The sequence below is a fragment of the Mesoplodon mirus genome, assembly GCF_964341445.2.
Source record: "Mesoplodon mirus genome assembly, chromosome: 17".
NCBI classification, from domain to species: Eukaryota; Metazoa; Chordata; class Mammalia; order Artiodactyla; family Ziphiidae; genus Mesoplodon; species Mesoplodon mirus.
Genome location: NC_138993.1, coordinates 77,496,281 through 77,516,163, shown reverse-complemented (window position 1 = coordinate 77,516,163; position 19,883 = coordinate 77,496,281). Strand labels below are relative to the sequence as shown.

Below are 19,883 nucleotides of genomic sequence, written 5' to 3'. Positions count from 1 at the left end.
GACAATGTGGCCGGTGTCGATGGTCAGCCACGTGTCGAAAATCATAAAACCCTTGTACTTCTATAAACAGACTTCTCCACCCAAAGTGTAAGTAGAACCAATGATCCTTTAAAAAAAATTATGGTCTGTGAAAGCGCTTCAGGGCACCCACCACTCTCACAGCAGGTCAGGGGCCGTCCTGACCCTCTGCTGGGGACATCTGGGGGTCGGTGCCGTCCTGACCCTCGAGGACACCTAGGGACGTTTGTGGGTCTGAGCACCGCGAGCAGCAGCGACTGGGGCGCCTGGTTCCGGAACTTTCCTGGCTGGGCCGCAGTTGTCGGGAGGAACCCTTAGGCCGGCGCACCCGCGGCCCCGAGCGCCCGGAAGAAGCGGGGCATTGTGGGAGGGGCCCGCATTTCGGCGGGTTCCGTCAAAATGGCGCCCTTCTTGCCGGCGCTGCCCGCGGCCCCTTAGCCTGTGGGGGACCCGGGAGCCCGCGGGACGCGGGGCGGACGCGGGCGGCCGGGCCTCCCGAGTACGCCGGGCTCGGGACGGGGCGGGCGAGCGCTGGGGGCTCCGCGGGGCCCCCGCGGGCAGCCCCGGGCTAGGATGGCGACCCCGGACCAGAAGTCGCCGAACGTCCTGCTGCAGAACCTGTGCTGCCGGATCCTGGGCAGGAGTGAAGGTAGCGGGGCTGGCCGGGCGGCTGGGAGGCGTCTCCGGGGCTGGCGAGGTCGGGGCTGGCGGGCCTGCGGGCGCTGCAGCCCCCTGGGCGGGGGAAGGAGACCGGTCCCGGGGCGGCTGAGTCACCGCTGCCCAGCGCGGTGCCGGGGTGCAGCCCGGAGGACGGTCAGCCGCCGCGCGTCAGCCTCCTCCGGCCGCAGGGCCGGGCGGGCGCTCCCGCCCTTATCCGGATGGAGAGAGCGGCGGGCTGGCCCGGGTCACACGCCCGTGACTGCTCGGGGGCGACGCCGCGGAAGGGGTCCGGGTGGTGGAGCCACACAGTTTCCCCTTAACGTTAGCAAAGGAGCGGATTTGAGGGTGATGCAAAGGTGCCTATGACGGTTACCTGCCACGTTTTCCTTCGATGAAGGGCTGAGGGTTGCTTTTGATGTAAAGCCATTTCTTCAGGGTTCACATGGCGAGTCCTGCTACCAGACCGGTCCCGTGCAGTAGGTCAAGCCATTGTGTAGTCCTGGAACCGTAAAATACGGCACAGTTTGTCGTCTCTCGATGTTTGTTTTGGCGGGAGGTGGGGGGAAGAGGGGATGCCCTACGAAGGGATCTTTTGGGTAATTGAAGCAACTGGGTTACTTATTCCTTGAGCACCATAATGTGGGAAAGAAAGTGTACAGTTTTTGCAGGAAGACTTAAAACAAAATTAAAGAATTGAGACTGCATTTTGACCTCTCATGATTCCTGACAATTAGCGTACCTAATTTATTTGATGGTCTTAGGAGCAAAAAGATGAATTTTATTTGGTCAGTCTGTTAAATGACACTGACTTTACACAGTTTTTGCTCCAGCTTTTGAAGTTTCATTCTTTTTCTTTGTTCATCTAAGAAATCTTTGGGCTCCCGCCACCTCCAGGCACTGTGCTAGGCTCTGGTGATGCAGAGGTAGAGAGACAGGTAATTCCTCTCATAGATCCTACATTCTAGTGGAGGATATGTGATAAAATCAGTAAACTTAGGGGCTTCCCTGGCGGTCCAGTGGTTAAGACTCATGCTTCCAATGCAGGGGTGCAGGTTTGATCCCTGGTCGGGGAAACTAAGATCCCACATACCATGCGGCGCAGCCAAAAAGTTAAATAAATAAATAAAAATTAAAAACAAGAAGACGTTCTCTCATCGTTAGAGTGGAAGAAACGCTCCTTATTTAAAAAAATCAGTAAACTTATAATTAGTGGTGCTATGATGAAAAATAAAGTAAGGTAAAGGGATTTTTTTTTAATTTACAAGTTATTAGACTAGATTTAATCTTTTAAAAAAATTATTTTTGGCTGCGTTGGGTCTTAATTGCTGCAAGCGGGGCTACTCTTTGTTACGGTGCACGGGCTTCTCATTGCAGTGGCTTCTCTTGTTGCAGAGCACGGGCTTCAGTAGTTGTTGCACATGGGCTTCAGTAGTTGCAGCACGTAGGCTCAGTCGTTGTAGCTCACGGGATCTAGAGTGCAAGCTCAGTAGTTGTGGCTCACGGGCTTCAGCGGGCTCAGTAGTTGTGGCTCGTGGGCTCTAGAGCACAGGCTTAGTAGTTGTGGCGCATGGGCTTAGTTGATCCACGGCATGTGGGATCTTCCTGGACTAGGGATCGAACCCGTGTCCCCTGCATTGGCAGGTGGATTCTTAACTACTGTGCCACCAGGGAAGCCCAGGGTAAAGGGATATTGAGGGAAAGCTGAGGATACCTAAACAGAGACCTGGGTGGAGAGAGGGAGGGGCCCTGGAAAACCTGTGCCAAGGTCTTGAGGAGGGCGGGCCTAGCTGTTTTCTGATTTTATCTCCAGCTCTTCTGTGTGTGTCTGAGTTAACTTTCTGATTTGATGTTCCTGATCATAGGAGACACCAGGGAACTGAGATTGTTGGTCACGATTCACTCATGTTAAAGTCAGGGTTTGCGTTACACACGTGGGCCCTCAGCTTTCCTCCAGGGATAAACCACACATTCATCCGTTTCCATTGTCACAACTAGACTTCGAAGACCATTCATTCATTGCGAGGTGTCATCATGTTTCTCAAATTTTTTTTTAACATTTGAGACTCCTTTTGATTGACTTAGTTTCACCCATTCCAGGAGGTTGAAAAACTTTTCAGAAAGTTCTGCACCGTCCTCTCTCTCCATGTAGAATTGTGTCTAAATTAAGAGTAAATTGGCTCCTGTACACCTTAAACTTATACAGTGATGTATATCAGTTATATCTCAATAAAACTGGAAGGAAAAAAAAGTAAATAAGCTGTCTGTGAGATCCTGAGGGGTCCTCTCAGAGTAAAATATATCATAAAATCCACTAAAACGATGCTCTCTTTATTCTGTTCTGGACGGCTAGGATTGCCAAACAGTTGTATTCATAATTCCAAGTTATGCTACTACTTACTGCAGAATATATGTCTTCAATAGCTTGCCTTGTTCTGTTTTAATTTATTCTTCCTTAGTGAACAAAGGAGCAATGTTATTGCTGCCTTTACAGTGTTTGAGATTTTTAAAACAATTTCTATTCATTGGTGGGTATTTTATCTGTTAACTTAGTAGAATATTTGATTAACTACATTTTCTAGTGACCTTACAAACAATTGGCCTTATGCTTTTATAATATATTGCTTTTTTAATACTGTGAAATTGAGGCATAATAGACACTTGTTACATTTAATGTGAATTTCATATGAATCAGTTTTTCATAAAGTTTTTTTTTTAAATTTGTAGTTAGCTTCAGGGGACCTTCAGAAGCAAAGCACCTAGCTATAATGATGCTTGACACTTTTATAAAGTTAGTGTAACCATTATTTCCCACCTTTTCCAGCTTATAACACTTGTGAATTTGTTTGAAACACACAGTGCCCGTCAGTGAGAGGAGAATTCTCTCTCCACAGCCTTGAGCCTCTCTCCTGGAGAACATTTTACTTATTATTATATCTTTGGATAGTCATTACTTCTGTCTTTGGAAACAGTGTACTTGATGTTACAGTGTTTCAGCTCTGCCAGAGGCAACATTCCTTTTCATACTTTGTAATCCTCTTTCTAACTAGCGATTAAGAAGAAATACAGGAGCTTTTGTTAGGTAAGTGTTTTAGCACAAACGCTTAGGTGGGACTACAGTAGCCCACATACTGAGGTCAGACGGTGGCCCTGACTGGGGACGGCCATGTGAGGGCAGCGTGAGCCGTGGTGCAGGCAGGGAAAGGGTGTCATCTTGGTGGTTTGTGGACCACGAGTGGTGTTGCTGTGGGTTTTATGATTTTTTAAAATTGTGAGGCGTTCTTGATGAAGTTCCAAACAAAGTGTAGTCTTTATCTTGAGAAAATCAATGTGTATTAAATATACATCAAAACATATGATGTGGGGGAAAAAACTTATTATGTGTATGTTAAAATGTACACTAAATGTTTATTAATGTGTATACTGAAATTTTAAAAGTTTAGGCTTCATTTGAAAATTGTACTTAATGGGTTTATTATAGCTATTTTAAAATAAATTTGTATTTTAAAATGATCATGGTTTGTGTTTCTAATACAGTAAATATAGGTTGATGTAACCCACATAAATAAAAAACTTTTAGGGGTCCTCAATCTTAAAAGTGTAAAAGGGGCTTGAGACCACACAGTTTGAGAACCACAAGCTAGAGCAATGATTTTTATTTTGTTTTGGTTCAGAGCATTGCTTTTCAACTAGCGTTGGGATCAGAGTCATCTGTGATCTCACGAGAACCTGATAACACTAGCTGCTTTGGGGAGAGGAGCTGGTGGCCAGACAGCAGTGGAGGGGGAGGACTTTTTACTGTGTGCAGTGTTACATCTTTTCATTTTGAATTCTCTAAATGTGGCACTTATTCACAACTAATATTGTGGGCCCCATCTCCAGAGATACTGGTCCTGGCGGTGTTTGTGGGAGCTTGGCGTCTGGAACACAGTCATTCCGACCTGTGTCTGGGGTGGGGATTGCTGGTTCAGGTTTCTGACCTGTTGGCCTGTCCTTTACGAAAGCAGCGTCACGTGTACACAAGCCCACAGGTAGAGGAGGCGCAGGAAGGCAGAATCTTACCACTTGGACAGTTTGTCCTCCGTCACTTTCTGAATCTCTGGGAAGCACACGCCTGTAGAGTTTTTGTAATTCCTGGGGACTCGCTTATTTTTGTGCACCGTGAAGTTCAGTGGTTGTCTGTTACCTGAACGTGTGGATAATAACCCTTTCAGGATGCAGAGGGGCCGTCTTCCATCTGAAACCTCTCGGGCCCACGCCTGCGTGCTCTCTGGGCCTTCGCGTGTCGGATTGAGATCCTGTGGTCCCACGGTGTCGCCGGCCCTGGCTTTGCACCTCCTCCCAGTTCTCCCACCCTGCAGCCAGAGGGTCATTTCTAGAAAACAGTTTAATCAGATCTGTTGAAGGCTGGTTTTGTTCCCTGTCTGTAACCTACAGGATGAAGACCCCATTATCTTGCTTAAAGTTAAAAACTAAGGGTGCTGTGTTGAGTTGTAGTTTTGATGGCTATGCTAGACAAAAGGTACATTTAAATGACATTTTCAGGTTAATAATAATAAAGATAGCTAACGTTTGTTGAGTCCTTGCTGTGTGCCAGACACTCTGCTCGCCCTCTGGGAGGTTGCGGTGGTTCCTAGTGGCCTCGTTTTATAGCCGAGGCCCCTGAGACCTGGAGAGGTGACGAAGCCGGCTTGCTGTCCTCCGGTTGCGGCGGGCAGGGCCACGCCAGGAACCCAGGCCTCTGATCCCGGACGGAGCCTCTTGTCTTGTCTGAGTAGAGGCGGGAAAGCCGTGGCCCTGCCTGTGGGGTAGCCTCTCACCTGCGTGGCCATTGCTTCTCAAAGAAACGTCGTCAGAGGCTTGGCGGGGGGGTGTACCGCCCCTTCCCCGCTCCTGATAACCGCCCACCCCTGGCACATACCCAGAGCAGATTGGAGGCGACAGTGCTCTGGTACTTTGTGGTCCAAAATTTGAACACTCCTATTTTTAGTCTTGGGTTAAGCCAGATCATCACAGAGCTGCCGTGTGGGCCTCCTGGTCTGGGACTCTTGATGGAGTGAGTTTGGCTTTGATGATTTGGATTTTAGAATCCAGTGTCATTGGCCTCCTTTGAGGAACAGTGTCCCGAGTAGCCCTGTGCATCCCACTACTGTGTCCTTTCCGCCTGGTTCTCTGGCTTTTCACCTGGCAGCTCCTCCCTGTCTTAAAGGTCACTTCCTCAGAGGGGCCTTGCTTAGCCAGCCTGTTTCACGAAGTCTTCCCTGTTATTTGCCATCGTAATGTCCTGCTTATTTCCTAGTAGCTCTTGTCACAGTCTGATTACCTTGTGTATTATTTGCCTCATTTTTTTGTATTCTCACAAAGGCTGCCTTGTTAGCCACTATTTCTTGTCTGTTCTATTCTTAGGGCCTGTACTGTTTGGCATGTAGTAGGTGCTTTGGAATTATTCATTGAATCAGTGATTGAGTTTACTTATACTTTAAAAATTGAATGATGTTTTGGGAGTGTTACAGGAGAAATTCGTAGTTGACATTGTTTGATATTTTGCACTGTAATCTTTGATGATAGTCGTTATTCAATGATACTCATTGATATCATATTGATGATGGTCATTATTAAAGAAAGAACAACTGCCTCTGCTGATTTCTTTCATAGTCTGGATTCTATGCATCTACCTTTGAAGCACAGGATAGGTAGATTTGGTTTAAGAAATAGCTGATGGGTTTTTCAAATACTTTATCATCAACAAGAAAGATAGACTGGAAATTTGGCTGGCAGGCAGATAGGGAAACTGCAGTGTGGCTGCAGAGGTGGGAGGGATGTGGTAGACGTACAGAGGTGTGGAGGTGTGAAGGCAAGGAAGAGGAGAGTGTGTCTGGTACTGAGGAGGTTTGAATTTGGGGTGGGAGAAAATTCCAAAGTTTATGAAACTTTTAGAGTGGGGATTTTTCTGGGATGTCCTTGAGTTTGTTGTTAATGAACTGTTGTTTGTAGAACTCAGGGTCGTGGTAATCTAAAAATAATTTTTAACTAAAATAGTTATACAAGCACTCCTTTTAAATAAGTGATGTTCAGTGACATGTAATATTTATGAAATTAATGTATACTTGGTGTAGAAAATTTTTAAAGTGTGGGAAAACATGAGGAAGAAGATCTCCCCTCTAATCCTGTGACTCCACAGAAACAGTTTGAGTTACTTCTGTTTGCTCCTTTCCCCCATGTATACACTCACCTGTGTTGTGGTGCAGTGGTGTTTAAGGAAGACTGCGCACGTGCATGTGTGTGTGTGTGTGTGTGTGTGTGTGTGTGTGTACGTGTGCTGGAGGTGGGAAGGCGGTCTGAGGAGCTGTGTGTGTGTGTGTCAGGATTCTCAGCTGGACGTGAGTGAGGCGTCCTCAAAGAAGGGCAGGACCGCAGGGCATGGCTGGTGTGTCGTGAGCTGGGCCCGGAGACGTGGCAGGTGGCAAGGGGCCCAGTGTTGTAGGCCTTCCTCAGGATCAGCCTGACTGCGTGTGGGTAATTTACTCCAGGGGCAAAAGGAGGAGTAGGTCACCAGCTACTCAGGAGACTTGTTGCGATAGGCTAGTGGCTATGGAGTGATCATAGTGGGACACACTTTTAGAAGTCGAGTCAGCAGGGTTTACTGATCTGCTTTGTTCTCTTTGCTCTTGTAGGTTTATGCCTTAGAAAAAAAAAGATCCCCTTTTCTCAGTTTAGTGGGGGTTTTGAAGGGCGTGGAGGCACATGTCTGTGTTTAAGCCATCCTCTTTACCTGGAAGTGCACACATGGTTCATAAGTTATTGCCCGTTTTGGTTGCTCGTGGCCACTCCTGGTGTGTGTGTGCACGTGAGCCCTGGCGCTCCTTGTAGGCTCTGCTGAGCAGGTGCCGTGGTTTGGGCTGGCACTCTTCCTGCTCCTTTTTTAATGTGTATCAGTCCAGTCTGTTTTCTGTCTCCTAGGAGTTTTCAGGCTTTCTGTTGCTGTCTCCCTCACTTTGTCTGTAAAACCGTCATTCTGCTCATTTAGTCGTTCATTCTGCCTCTTTGTGGCTCTTCCGTCCTCTCAGTTAAGCCCTGGGGAAGGTGGACGGTAGATGCACGTGCCCAGTGCACTGTGTTGAACTGGAAGCTTCAGGGGATTACAACGTAACGTGATGGTGATAACTTGCATCCTTTTATCTACCTTTCAGCCGATGTGGCCCAGCAGTTCCAGTATGCTGTGCGAGTTATTGGCAGCAACTTTGCCCCAACTGTTGAAAGAGATGAATTTCTAGTAGCTGAAAAAATCAAGAAAGAACGTATGTATTTTTCTTAAGTGTTATCATGTGTTGCATTCTTAAACTTGTCAAAGCTTAAGTTTATGTATATATATATATATACACACACACACACGGATATATATACTTGTGTATCTCTTTATATATGTATGTATTTCTTTGTATGTGTATGTATATATGTAGCTCCCAAGCACATCTTAATTATAGGTACTATTACAAATATATAAAAATATATATTAAAAATAAGGACAAGAACATAGTGGAAGGGGGTTGTTTTAAATACTATTGTAACAACATAATCTGGGTTAAGAATGTGAGGAAGATAAAAGGACCTCATATAACTTGCTGCTTATCTTGTGATTTGCAGTATTTAATCTTATGCACCCTTTGACCAGATAACAGAGGGTATTATCTTGGCAGTTAAAACAACTCAGTGAGTTAACTTGCAGTACTTTAGAGCTTACTGTTGAATGTTTTAATTCTGAGATGGTCCTGAAAGCTTTCATACACAGTGTTTGTCACCTTAGAGAAGGAAGCTTTCCACGTCCCCCGGTTAGGAATGGTTGTCCGACTGTGCGTCCCAGCAGCATCTGAGGGAGGGGCTCTGAGCACCAGGACCCACTTGTGAGAGCTGCCCCTGTCCCGGTTGGAGGGTGGTTCTTCTCCAGGGGCTGGGTCCCCTTTCCTCACAGTTCTCCGGACTCAAGAGCCTGGCCCCAGCCACCTAAGCAGCAGCCTGGCACCTAAGAAAGCAGGTGCGTTCTCCCTGCGGGCCCGGCTCTTAAGTCGCCCAGGTGAAACGGGCTGTCGCAAGTGGTAATGCCACCTTCTCGGAGGTAGTTCTCATGGCACCGTTTCCTACCTCAGCTGTTGCATTATTAACCGTTTGGCCAGGGCTCTGGGTGAATGTCCTGTTTCTGAGCTGGGTACCTGAGCTGGGTGGTGTGGCAGCTGGAGGTAGGGTTGAGACCCTGGCGTGTGAGTGGCTGGGTCTGGGGGAGGCTCGGTGAGCAGCGCAGGACTGGGTTGATTCAGATCTTGGGGTTACCTGGCATGTAGCTACTGTGTAAGGTGGGGGGTGGACTGTTCATCATACTGTGGAGACTTATTTCCTTTCTTGTCTGTAAAAGTGAACGTGAGAACATTGTACTCGCTTCTTGGTCCCTGATGATGGTTACATTTTAGATTATTAGTGAGAACCCCAACTACTAGGCACTGTATGTAACAGAGCAAGCCCTTTATGAGTGTACAGACCCAGGCCCGCTGGTGAGGGCACTACACATGCTTGGAGTAGCTGAAGATGGTTTGTCCTCAGATCTACAGGACTGGCAGCCACGTTGTTGAGTGGGTCCTGAAGGATCCTCGTTGAAGAAGAAAACTGTAACCGTGTGCAGCTTATTGTTCTGTGTGGTCTCTGTACCTTTGAAATGAGGCTTGCTGTGTAGACGCAGTGCGTCTCTTCTGCCCGTTATCACCTGGTGTCCGCGGCTGCTCCTGGGCCCCCAGCCCGCGTCCCCAGCCTGACGTGGCCCAGCTGTGGTTGAGGTGTCGGTGATGGTGGGTGGAGTGGTCACCAGTGGTCTATCATCTTTCATTCATTCTTAGACATAGTTTTTACATTTTAATAGTTTTGAAATTTGGTAGTTGTTTTTGGTATATTAGATTAGTTGAGTTATGGTAGTTCTGCCCTCTGGAATAGCACAGAAATGTTAACTTGCCATTTTATACGGCTGGCTTCAGATATAAAATGCTAGTATGTTTTATATTGACACAAATTGCAAAACTCATCGTGTGTGACAAAATTTCACACCTATTGGTTTCTTCATTTTTCACATTGGTAAGTGAGGTACATTGTAACTCAAGGCTTGTTTTCCTTTATTTAGCAGTGTATTAGATAAAACATCATTTTTGGGGTGAATATTCTTTTTTTTTTTTTTCCCACGGTACGCAGGGCTCCCACTGCCGTGGCCTCCCCCATTGTGGAGCACAGGCTCCGGACGCGCAGGCTCAACGGCCATGGTTCACGGGCCCAGCCGCTCCGCAGCATGTGGGATCTTCCCAGACCGGGGCACGAACCCGCGTCCCCTGCATAGGCAGGCGGACTCTCAACCACTGCGCCACCAGGGAAGCCCCTGGGGTGAATATTCTGTGTTCATTTTTATTAGTATCATTTACTATATTTTATGTGACTTTTATATCTGAGTTAGCATTAGTCCCATTCTGTAGAAATAACATGTAAAAGTAAATTATATTGAATTTTTAACTGCATTCATTTTGTTGAATGCATTTTGTAATAATGCATTTTAAAGAGAGCTTTACCATTCTGCACAGGAAGGCTTGGAGGTACAGCTTTGATTAGGATGAAGCGGCCTCTGGTATGTCCATACGAGACTTGCTGGTCCATACAATCAGTACATGATACGGGGACCCTTTCCTAGGTGATGAATATGAAAAGGTATTGGCTGTCAAGTCAGTCATTGTCTTTCTAGAGAAGAATTTGAACATTTAAACTAAGTGAGCTTGGCTGATGAGATTTTAAGAAAGCAGTCCTGCTACACTGGGGTAAACAGACGCAGAGATTCCTTGGAGAATAGTGAGGCTGTGGCGCTTTTATCTCGGCTGTAACGGGACTCCTTGGAGAGGCACCTGTGCACAGGTGGTCGTGCAGCGTGGTGGATGCGGGTGAGCGTCTCCTCCCAGGCCCACGTCCTCCTTCACGGAGCCGAGTGGCGAGTGAGCTTCTCATTGGTCCCCTTGGCTTCTAGAGAATGTGCTGTGGCCGTGAGCCCTGGGGACACGCAGGCATGGAACGAATTCCTGGGTGAAGATTAGCCCCTTAGCTGTTGCGATTTCGATTTTGAAACAGTAACTGACTGTTACATCTTACACCAAAGCAAGATGAAGCACTGCATATATATTAACAAAAATGCTTAGAAGGTATGGTTTTTAAGTCACACCGTCATGAATGGAGCACTTCTTTGTTATTGCCTTTTGCAGTTAGGATCCCAAAGATGTTTTCACTTCCCATCCCTCCCTCCAGGTGGCCTCTTTATTAACTAGCTAAACTTGTGGTACTTTGCCTCACTGGGCCGTTTGTTACTATTTATAGATAGGATCTAAAAAAATCCCATCATTTCTGTTACTTTAGCTAATTTTCACATAAACTCTTTGATTCCAGCCTAATTTTGTCCATATTTTACAAATCTCAGATCCAGTGACCTGATGAAATTTATGGAGCTGAAGTGACGTTGCCTGGTTATTTTGATTCTTAAGCTCAAGATTCGTTGCAGACGTCAGAGTTATCCATTACTGTGAATGGTGAAATAGTATCATAAGAATAAACTTTGGTGTGTGTCATTAACATGCTCATTTTCTGACTTTCCAGTTACCCGACAGAGAAGAGAAACAGATGCTGCATTATTTTCAGAACTCCACAGGAAACTTCACTCACAGGTATCACACACGTGTCTGAAAGCTGCTCTGCCATTGGCGAGGCAGTTAGTGTGGCTGGGGGCATGTGGTACCTTCTCTGTGTTGGGTAGTGGCTTTCAACTCTAGATAGTGTTTGCTTTTCAAAGACGTTTGGTGTTAGAAGTAGGTTCTAGCTGGGTTGAATGTGAAATTGCTTATAAAGATGAATGAAGCTACAGTGAGAAAGTGATCAGACTTCCTGGGCAGTGAGCATGTCACTGAAGCCTTAGTTACGTCCCTGGGAGGAAGCACATCAGCAGAAGCTTTGACGCGTCTACACGCGACAGCAGAGGCTTAGCTGGTTGGTGCATCTCATTGGTCATCAGGCGCAATTCCTGCTGTTACTGTGAATAAATTACAGGAAATTACTGTCACAGTAAATAAATAAAAACTTGATTTGAACACTTTGTGCTTGGATGTTGATACTTGCACATGAGTGGTTTTTCTAACCTGTTATTTTTATAAAAGACTCTGCTGGCCTTTATACCAGTGAACTAACTGAATCCTAGGGGGAGATTTTTGTGATTCAGACCATGAAGGACGCTAGACAGCTAGGGAGCTGTCTCCCTTCTCTTACAGAGCAGAAAGTGCAGTCCTGGGGAGTTTGCTGCTTTGCTCAACAGATGCTGGGTTAGCCTCACGGTGGTGAAATCACGGAGCAGCGCCTGATGCTGCCAGTAGTAGAATTCGTGGTTCTTTCACGTCTTCCTCTTTGTTTATCTGTGGTGCCCCAAAAAGAAGCCTAACTTTATTTGCTGACCATTTTGATTCCTTAATTCAATGGGATTTACTTGGATTCACTGCTTTAAGTATGTTTTTCCATCTTTGATGATATTTATGAAATTAAGAAATGACCTTGCAAGAGATAGGATTTTAAAAAAACCCTTTCAATATGAATATAATCTAACATTAAATTATAAAACCCCCCAAAAAAATGAGGAAACTTTTTTTGTACAGTCGTTTCCAGGCAGATAGTTTCAAACTGCTGGATTATTTGGTTTTCTTAATCTTTCTCTATTTTTAAAAACAACTTCACTTGTGCATTGAAAATTACCAAGATCTGCTTATCAGAGGTCACATTCCTGAGATGCTCATTAGCCTTCCTGAGATCCCCAAAGGGAGATTTCATCAGTAAGAGCTGTGATGTCTGTTAACACTGGCCGTTAGGTGAAAACATATTTAAGGCGTTTCTAGTTTAAATGGCTGTTTTCCACAGTTCAGTTTGGAACACCAGATGCTTATTCCTAAAGCGGCGATGTTTCACAGAGTAGCCGGCTTCCTAGGGCTGGAGGCTGAGCCTGATGGAAGATGGTAGCGAGCGGCCGGAGCCGTCCCTTCTGTTGCTGAAACGTCTGCTTCTTTGGAACCACAGCCGTGGTCGGTGTTTTGTGCTCCCTCCCGCCCGTCAGGGCCTTCCGGCAGTGTGCCCGTGGGCACCCGGGCGGGTCCGAGGAGCCCTTTGCCGTTTGCCATTGTGTCCTTAGACCCCAGGCGGGAGTCAGGGAGCAGAGGTGTGGGCAGCGTGTCCTGGGCTAGAAGCTGGACCGTGGCTGGCGGGGCAGAGCTGAAGACGAGGAGGGGCTGCGGGCGGGGGAGGAAGGCGGGGCTGTGCGAGAGGAGCCGGGCCTCGGGAGGGGTGGGCTGGGGTCCGCGCCGGTGGAAATAACTGCACGTGCAACGCTTGTTCCGATGCTCCTCTAGAGCTCACGGGGCCCTGATACGTGCTTCCACATGTAAAGTTCAGTGTGTGCACAGTGTTGAACGTCTTGTGTCTGAATTGAGGTCCTTTCAGGTTCAAAGTCTAAGACCACAGGGTCTGACGTAGTTTAGGATCATCTGAAACGTGTGCTCCTGGAGTTGTTGATTCTGGGGGTCCCGCCAGCTCTGTTCTCTCCTCCTTTCTGCTGCTTCGGGCTCCGGGGGGCTGACGGGTGTGGATCGCAGCCCCTAGGCGCCCTTGCTTCTGGTTGGCTTCCCCTGGAACAGGCGGAGTAGGAAAGAGTGAGCCCCTCCTGCCGCGCCGCAGGGACACACGTCTCTGTTTCTGAGAGACGCACGTCTCCTCGGGGGGTCCTTTCGAGAGCCTGGACCACTGAGCGATCCTCCTGTGTCTGGAAGGGCACTTCATGATACCAAAGTGTATTTGCCCGAACGTCTGCTTACCACTGGGCTGAGGCCTCGGCCGGGGCTGGCCTCTTTCTTCCTTGCTGTTGTCCCAGCTGGGGAGTTTGCTGTTTCTGAAAAAATCTGTGTGAATCAATTAAATACCTGGAATGAGCTTATTCTTTAAAGAAACTTTCTAGGAATATTTTATACATATAATGAAGAACTTGTGCAACGTGAGTAGCTGTCCCATAATTTGTTTTGTAAATAAAGTATTTATAGTTTCTAGCCTATGCATAGGAAAGGTAGGAATACAGGAATAGAGTGGAATGCGCTGTAGATTTGGGATAAAGCGTATCGAGGGCGGGCTGCTTGCTGTTAACGGTTGTGAATCGGCGGGGAGTGATACATGCTTGGAAATTAATGAAACCGTTATGATTACCTTACATAGAAACCTAGGGGTAGTTATCCTGGCATCTAAGTGCTTCAGAACCTTGAGTTTCCCAAGAATGCATGATGCCGAGACCTACGTCTTATACTTTGGAATTATTTTCTTTTTTCCTAATACTCTTTTTTTATGGCTTAAATTGGACTTAAGGCAGGGAAAGCATTCACACATTTTGTGATGGCATTATTCTTATAATCACTGTGTTTGGGAAGTTGGTTATTATAAGAATTATTTCAAGGAGGAAATACCATTAGACAGGAATAGGGTAATTGAAAACATGTTCGCGTTGGGACTTTGGAGTTAGGTTTCAGGGGGTTAAAGGTTCCAAGGGTCTTGACCTCTTGAGAACGTTCTCTTGCCTTCTTCTCATGGATAGCACTATGGTAGTGCCTGAAAAATCGACAAATTTAGGTTTGATGTTACCAGGTGAATTTTAAAATGCTTTTCTATTTTGGAAATAAGGGTAATTTAGGAGAGAGGAAGATAAAATTGGGAACTAGTACCAAGTTGTTCTTTTAATGTTTTCTTTCTAAACAGGGAGTTTTGAAAAATAAATGGTCAATTCTGTACCTCTTGCTAAGCCTTAGTGAAGATCCACGCAAGCAGCCTAACAAGGTGAGAGGCTCTATTTTCACAGCTCGATGCCTTTTTAAAGCACAGTGTCTTTTGCTGGAACAGTTGTACCAAATTTTGATAGGAATTAGTGTCCATACTTAAGAAAATAGTAGGAGAAAAGGAAAAAAATTTGTATAGTTTTCTGGGCAGTCATGAGGGTCAAGAGATTTCTTTTTCTTTCTTTCTTTTTTTGTTTTTGTTTTGTTTTTAAGGGCATTTTTAGTATGCTGTGTTTCCTTAAGATGTTTTTGAGAATCATGTTATTCAAATATAACAATGTCTGGTTAAATAGAGCATAAACTATCAGTTTTCAGATTTTCTGTAAAGTTATTAATATTAGCACAGCTTCATTATTCTTTGGGTTAGAAGACCTTTTAAGGTTTTCTTGGGTTTTCAGATATCATGATGAACATTAATTACTCTTATACCATGAAAAGCTTGTTGTCAGTGGGTTCAGTTTTTGACCCGTGTGGTGTTCGAAAGAGCCACTGGGCTGCCGCCTGGAGCCCCAGAGAGTCTGGTGTAATAAGATGCTCGACCACAGAAATTTGAGTGTCTAGAGAGTTGAAGAATGTGGGTGAAAGAGTCATATTTACCTTTAAAGCCTTAGTCTGAGTAATGAGCATTCTTTCATTACATAATAATGCCAGACTTTTAAAAATATTTGAGTAATTACTTGAGTTTCAGTTTGCTTGGTTTCTGAGTAAAGTGTTTAGTTATCAGACCATGTGGGAGTTTTGAGATTCAGAAAACTTGCCAGAACTTTATCAGTTCAGGCATATTTCAAAACTATAATTGATTTATCGTTTAATAAATACAGGCACATCTCGTTTTATTGTGCTTCGCAGATACTGCATTTTTTACAAGTTGAAGGTGTGTGGCAACTTTACATTGTCAGACGATGGTTAGCATTTTTAAGCAATAAGGTATTTTTAAATTAAGGTGTGTATATTGCTTTTTAGACATAATGCTATTGCATACTCAATAGACTACGGTATAGTGTACACATAACTTTTATATGCACTGGGAAAATTCATGTGACTTGCTTTGTTTCACTACTCATTTTATTGCGGTGGTCTGGAACTGAACCCACAATATTTCTGAGGTCTGCCTGCACAAAATCCAGTTACAGAAATAGAACCAAAGTCTGAATGTAAATTATCTTTGCTGGTGTGGGAAAGCATTCTGTAATTTCGTACCCATATTCGTGACACCTTTATTTTCAGGTTTCTAGCTACGCCACGTTGTTTGCCCAAGCGCTACCCCGAGATGCTCACTCCACGCCCTACTACTACGCCAGGCCTCAGACGCTGCCCCTGAACTACCAGGACCGCAGCGCCCAGCCGGCCCAGAGCTCTGGCAGCCTGGGGAGCAGCGGCATCAGCAGCATCAGCGTGTGCGCCCTCGGCGGCCCGACCCCGACGCCTCAGGGGTAACCCAGCTCGCGCGGGAGGCCTCACACTGTAGGAGCAGGGGGATGCTCGGCCTTTAGTCAGGCATTTCGTCTTCACCGAAACTGTCTCCAGAGCCTCGTATGTGCCAGGGATGTTCTAGGCGCTGGGTCTGAGGTGCTTCATCTAGGAGGTTCCCTTCCAAGCACTCCCTCTGTTTCAGACCGGAGCTCTTCCCACGTTTAGTCCTAGCTGCCTGTGAAGGGTTGGGCCACTCCCGCCTGTTACGGCGCAGGCCCGTCAGCAGGGGCCCTGCTCACGCGGCGGCGTGCAGAGCCTTCTCTGGCCCTGACTGAGCACGTGCAGAGCCTTCTCTGGGTGCAGAGCCTTCTCTGGCCGTGCCTGAGCGACGGGCTCTTGCTGGGCTCTCGCACTTCTCTCAGTGCACGTTGTCCCCTTCACGGCTGTGCTGTTCTCCTCAGTTATTTAAAACGTCAGGAACGTAAGATAAAGCTGTCTCATCCTCAGGTGCTGAGGTCTGCAGACGGAGGAGTGTGGCACCTTACGGTGCTCTCATCAACGTGCTGGCACATCCGGTTACGCGCAGAGCTCACGGCTGAGAATAAAGCAAGTGCCAGTGCTGGAATGGCCTTGGGACTTGCTCTCCTGTGTGTTTTTCCATACACATTCCTAGAAACCACTTTAAAGCAGACTATGCTTTAAAATATCAAAAAGTGGATATTTTTCCAGGAGAACAAGTGACCAAGGATTTACCATCAAATGATGTTTTCCATATGAGCGTAATACAGTTATAAGTCATTGTGAGACTTAATCAGATTTCGTTAAAGTTATCAGAAGACAGAATGTGTGTACCACACATGTGGAATAAATGGGGTCTAGTATTTTAGAAAGACAGCACAATACATCCCAAAATTTAATCTTAAACTCATATTCTGGCTAAAAGAATAAACAGATGTTCTTATTTTCAACTTTAAAATAACTATTTGAAATAATTAGTGTCATGATATAAAAAAAGCTGTATAGAGAACTTTGGACTGAAGTGGTCTTTTAGAATTTTTTCTTAAATTTAGGACTATTCAAAAACATAGTTTTAATTTAGTGTTGATGATGACTTTTCCCCCCGTCAAAAATAGGCAAAAGTCAGGGCCATGTCAGGTTTTTCTTTCCTCTCTTACTTGACCAGTTAAAACCAGAGCTCACCACTGGAAGCAGGAGTGCCACTGAGGTCCTCGTTTCTGTATTTTGCAGTCCCAGGAAGCGCTATTTTTGTTGTGGTTGTCAAAACTTGTCATTAGAAATCAGCTGTCAGCGTCCTGCATCTTCAGGGAGCAGCTTTTGCACGTTCTCCAAATTATTAGAAGCTGTCTTGACCTTGGATGTGCCTTTGCCTTATATTTTATGTTTGTGCATTTTTAAAACTAATTGCAGATTACAATATTTCTTTTCGTATCAAGTGCTGTGAAGACGGAGGGACAGGGAGGACAGGGAAGGAGGGCAGTGTTTCGGGTTTTTTAACTCAGCACATGTTGACTGGATGAAAGGTGTTAACTTTCAGGGTAAAACCAGTCGTGAATCTCAAAGTGGTTTTAGCTGTGTGGTGTGTGTTATGTATTTGTAAAGAAAAGTCCAGTAGCTTGTGACCTGTGTGTTGAGAAGTCTGGGGGGGTGGCCGGAAGAGCCCGAGAGCCACCGCGGGAGCCCAGGAGGCCTTGGGCGTCCTCGCTGGGACACGGGGGCGCGGTGGTGGTGTGGCCGCTCGGGCGTCTCAGGTCCTCAGGATTAAGTCACTCAGCGTAGCACCTCAAGCAGTGTGTCTGCGGCTGTCTCCGTGTCCTCCGTGAATCGCCGGGCATTTGAAGACACAGACGGTCCCTTCCTCTTTCAGACAGTCTCACCCAGCTCCGGGCGTGGGAGATTGTCTTCGACAGCAGCTGGGCTCACGTCTTGCGTGGACTTTAACTGCAAACCAGCCTTCTTTACAAACCACTACCTCGAAAGGTGTCCCCAGCGCTGTTTCTCGCAACGTGACGAGGCCACGGAGAGAAGGGGATGCAGGTGGTGAGTAGGGATGCACCCCTTGTTTTAAACGCCCACAACCTTGGCCTGGTTTCTCGTTCTCGTGACGGCCTCAGTCCTCCCGGCTGGCCTTGTCACCCTGTCACCCTGACCGTGCCTCCCCAGAGCCGCCCACTCCTCAGGTCCTTGCCGAGTGCTTTCCTGGGTCTGCTCTCCCTTCCCCAGTGACGATGGGCCCGGTTTGCTGCAATCTGATATTTATAGACCATTATCGCCACAACTGAATGCAGCCCTGGAGTGGAAGCCTGACCCCGCTGGGCTCTGACTATGTCTCCTCCCACTGAGACCTTGGATCTGTGGGCTTTGCCTCTCGTCGTGACATTGGGTGATACCTAAATTCTGAGTTAGCTTTTGTTCCAAGGTTTGTGGAAGTCATAAATCCCTTTCTGCTGCGTTAACTCCTTTCGTCATGGTGATGGAGGTAGAACCAGGTTTGCGTGCTTGCTGTGTAGCCAGTTTTCTAAACATCGTGTGAAATAATTATCTATCCTTTTGTGACTGATTTGTGCTGCTCCTTGATCATATATTAAACTCCCACATATCGCTTTGTCTTTTTAAAAGACTTTTGGAAGAGAAATTGTATGATCTCCATATCCTGTTCAGAAAATCCTTTTTTCATATAACTTCATATTCTTTCTCATCTTAAACCCATTTATTTAGTTTTTAAATTTTGTCCTGGTTGCACATATGTTACCTGAAGCGAATTGTGTTGTGCGGTTTATTTCACCTCGCAAAAACCGTGTTACAGGTGCTGTGGAAGTTGCCGAGGCAGCCCTAGTCAGAGATATTCTGTACGTCTTCCAGGGCATAGACGGCAGAAATGTCAAGATGAGCAGCACTGACAACTGTTACAAAGTGGAGGGAAAGGTACGGCCACTGAAACCCTGTCTGTAGCGTTCAGGAGTCAAGACAGATGGCATCAGGACCAGGCAGGCACGGTTGGTTTGTGGGTCACGGGGGCTGGCGTGCAGATTCCGGAGTCCTGGTCAGCCTGCACCGTGGAACCCTGGTTTGCTCCCTGGTTCGATCCTCAGCGCGTTGCCTCCCTTTCCTCCTGTGGCGGTGGTGCCCGAGTTACCTGACGGCCAGGTATCCTGGCATCTTTGCTTCTGTCTTCCAGAACCTGCCTTTCCCACAGTCCTTCTTGTTGACCCTCTGTCCTTTGTGACTCTTAGCCGAGTCATGAGGCCACTGACGTCACAGACTGTCCCAGCCATAGCCACGCCGGCACCCCGGCCAGTCACTCCTGGGGCGGTGGCACCCAAGCCTAACACTTGCTCAGAGGTGTCTTACTTCCCTGCCTGCTCTGTGATGCTTTTTGTTCCCTAGAGTCTCACTGCTTTCACTTTAGTGATGGTGTATTAGTTATCTTTAAGTTTCTTATGTTGAAGCCTAAGAATTATAAAAGTACAAATGGTTAAAAAAATAATAATAATTAAAATCCTAGTGTTAAAATTTTTTTTTTATTTTAAACTCTGGATATATTTACTTTTTAGGCAAACCTAAATAAATCTTTGAGGGATACGACAGTCAGACTTGCTGAGTTGGGATGGTTACATAATAAAATCAGAAAATACACTGACCAGAGGAGCCTAGACCGTTCGTTTGGACTTGTAGGCCAGGTATGTTCTTTGTTACGGAGACACGTGGGGTTTTGGGGTGACATTCACCTCGGGAAATGCTTAATCTCTTTAGAATCTTATAAGAAAGTCATTCTGAAGAGGGTTCTTTTTACATAAAGAAGGTTTGCAAATGGACTGTGTCAGTCACGGCCAACTCAAGAAAAGAGAAAACATAGTGGTTAGT

General features: G+C 46.3%; 1 protein-coding gene across 2 annotated transcripts in view; it reads left to right on the top strand.

The window, feature by feature from the left end:
- Nucleotides 1-409: 409 nt before the first annotated feature.
- The window catches only part of TUBGCP3 (tubulin gamma complex component 3), a 60,547-nt gene continuing 41,073 nt past the window's right edge, over nucleotides 410-19,883 (top strand). For both annotated transcript variants that reach the window (XM_082602017.1, XM_082602016.1), the window contains exons 1-8: nucleotides 410-667; nucleotides 7,866-7,973; nucleotides 11,338-11,405; nucleotides 14,512-14,589; nucleotides 15,816-16,021; nucleotides 17,887-18,059; nucleotides 18,826-18,944; nucleotides 19,574-19,699. In XM_082602017.1, the coding sequence (XP_082458143.1) occupies nucleotides 592-667; nucleotides 7,866-7,973; nucleotides 11,338-11,405; nucleotides 14,512-14,589; nucleotides 15,816-16,021; nucleotides 17,887-18,059; nucleotides 18,826-18,944; nucleotides 19,574-19,699 (954 nt within the window). In that variant the 5' untranslated portion in view covers nucleotides 410-591. The remainder of the gene's footprint in view (nucleotides 668-7,865; nucleotides 7,974-11,337; nucleotides 11,406-14,511; nucleotides 14,590-15,815; nucleotides 16,022-17,886; nucleotides 18,060-18,825; nucleotides 18,945-19,573; nucleotides 19,700-19,883) is intronic.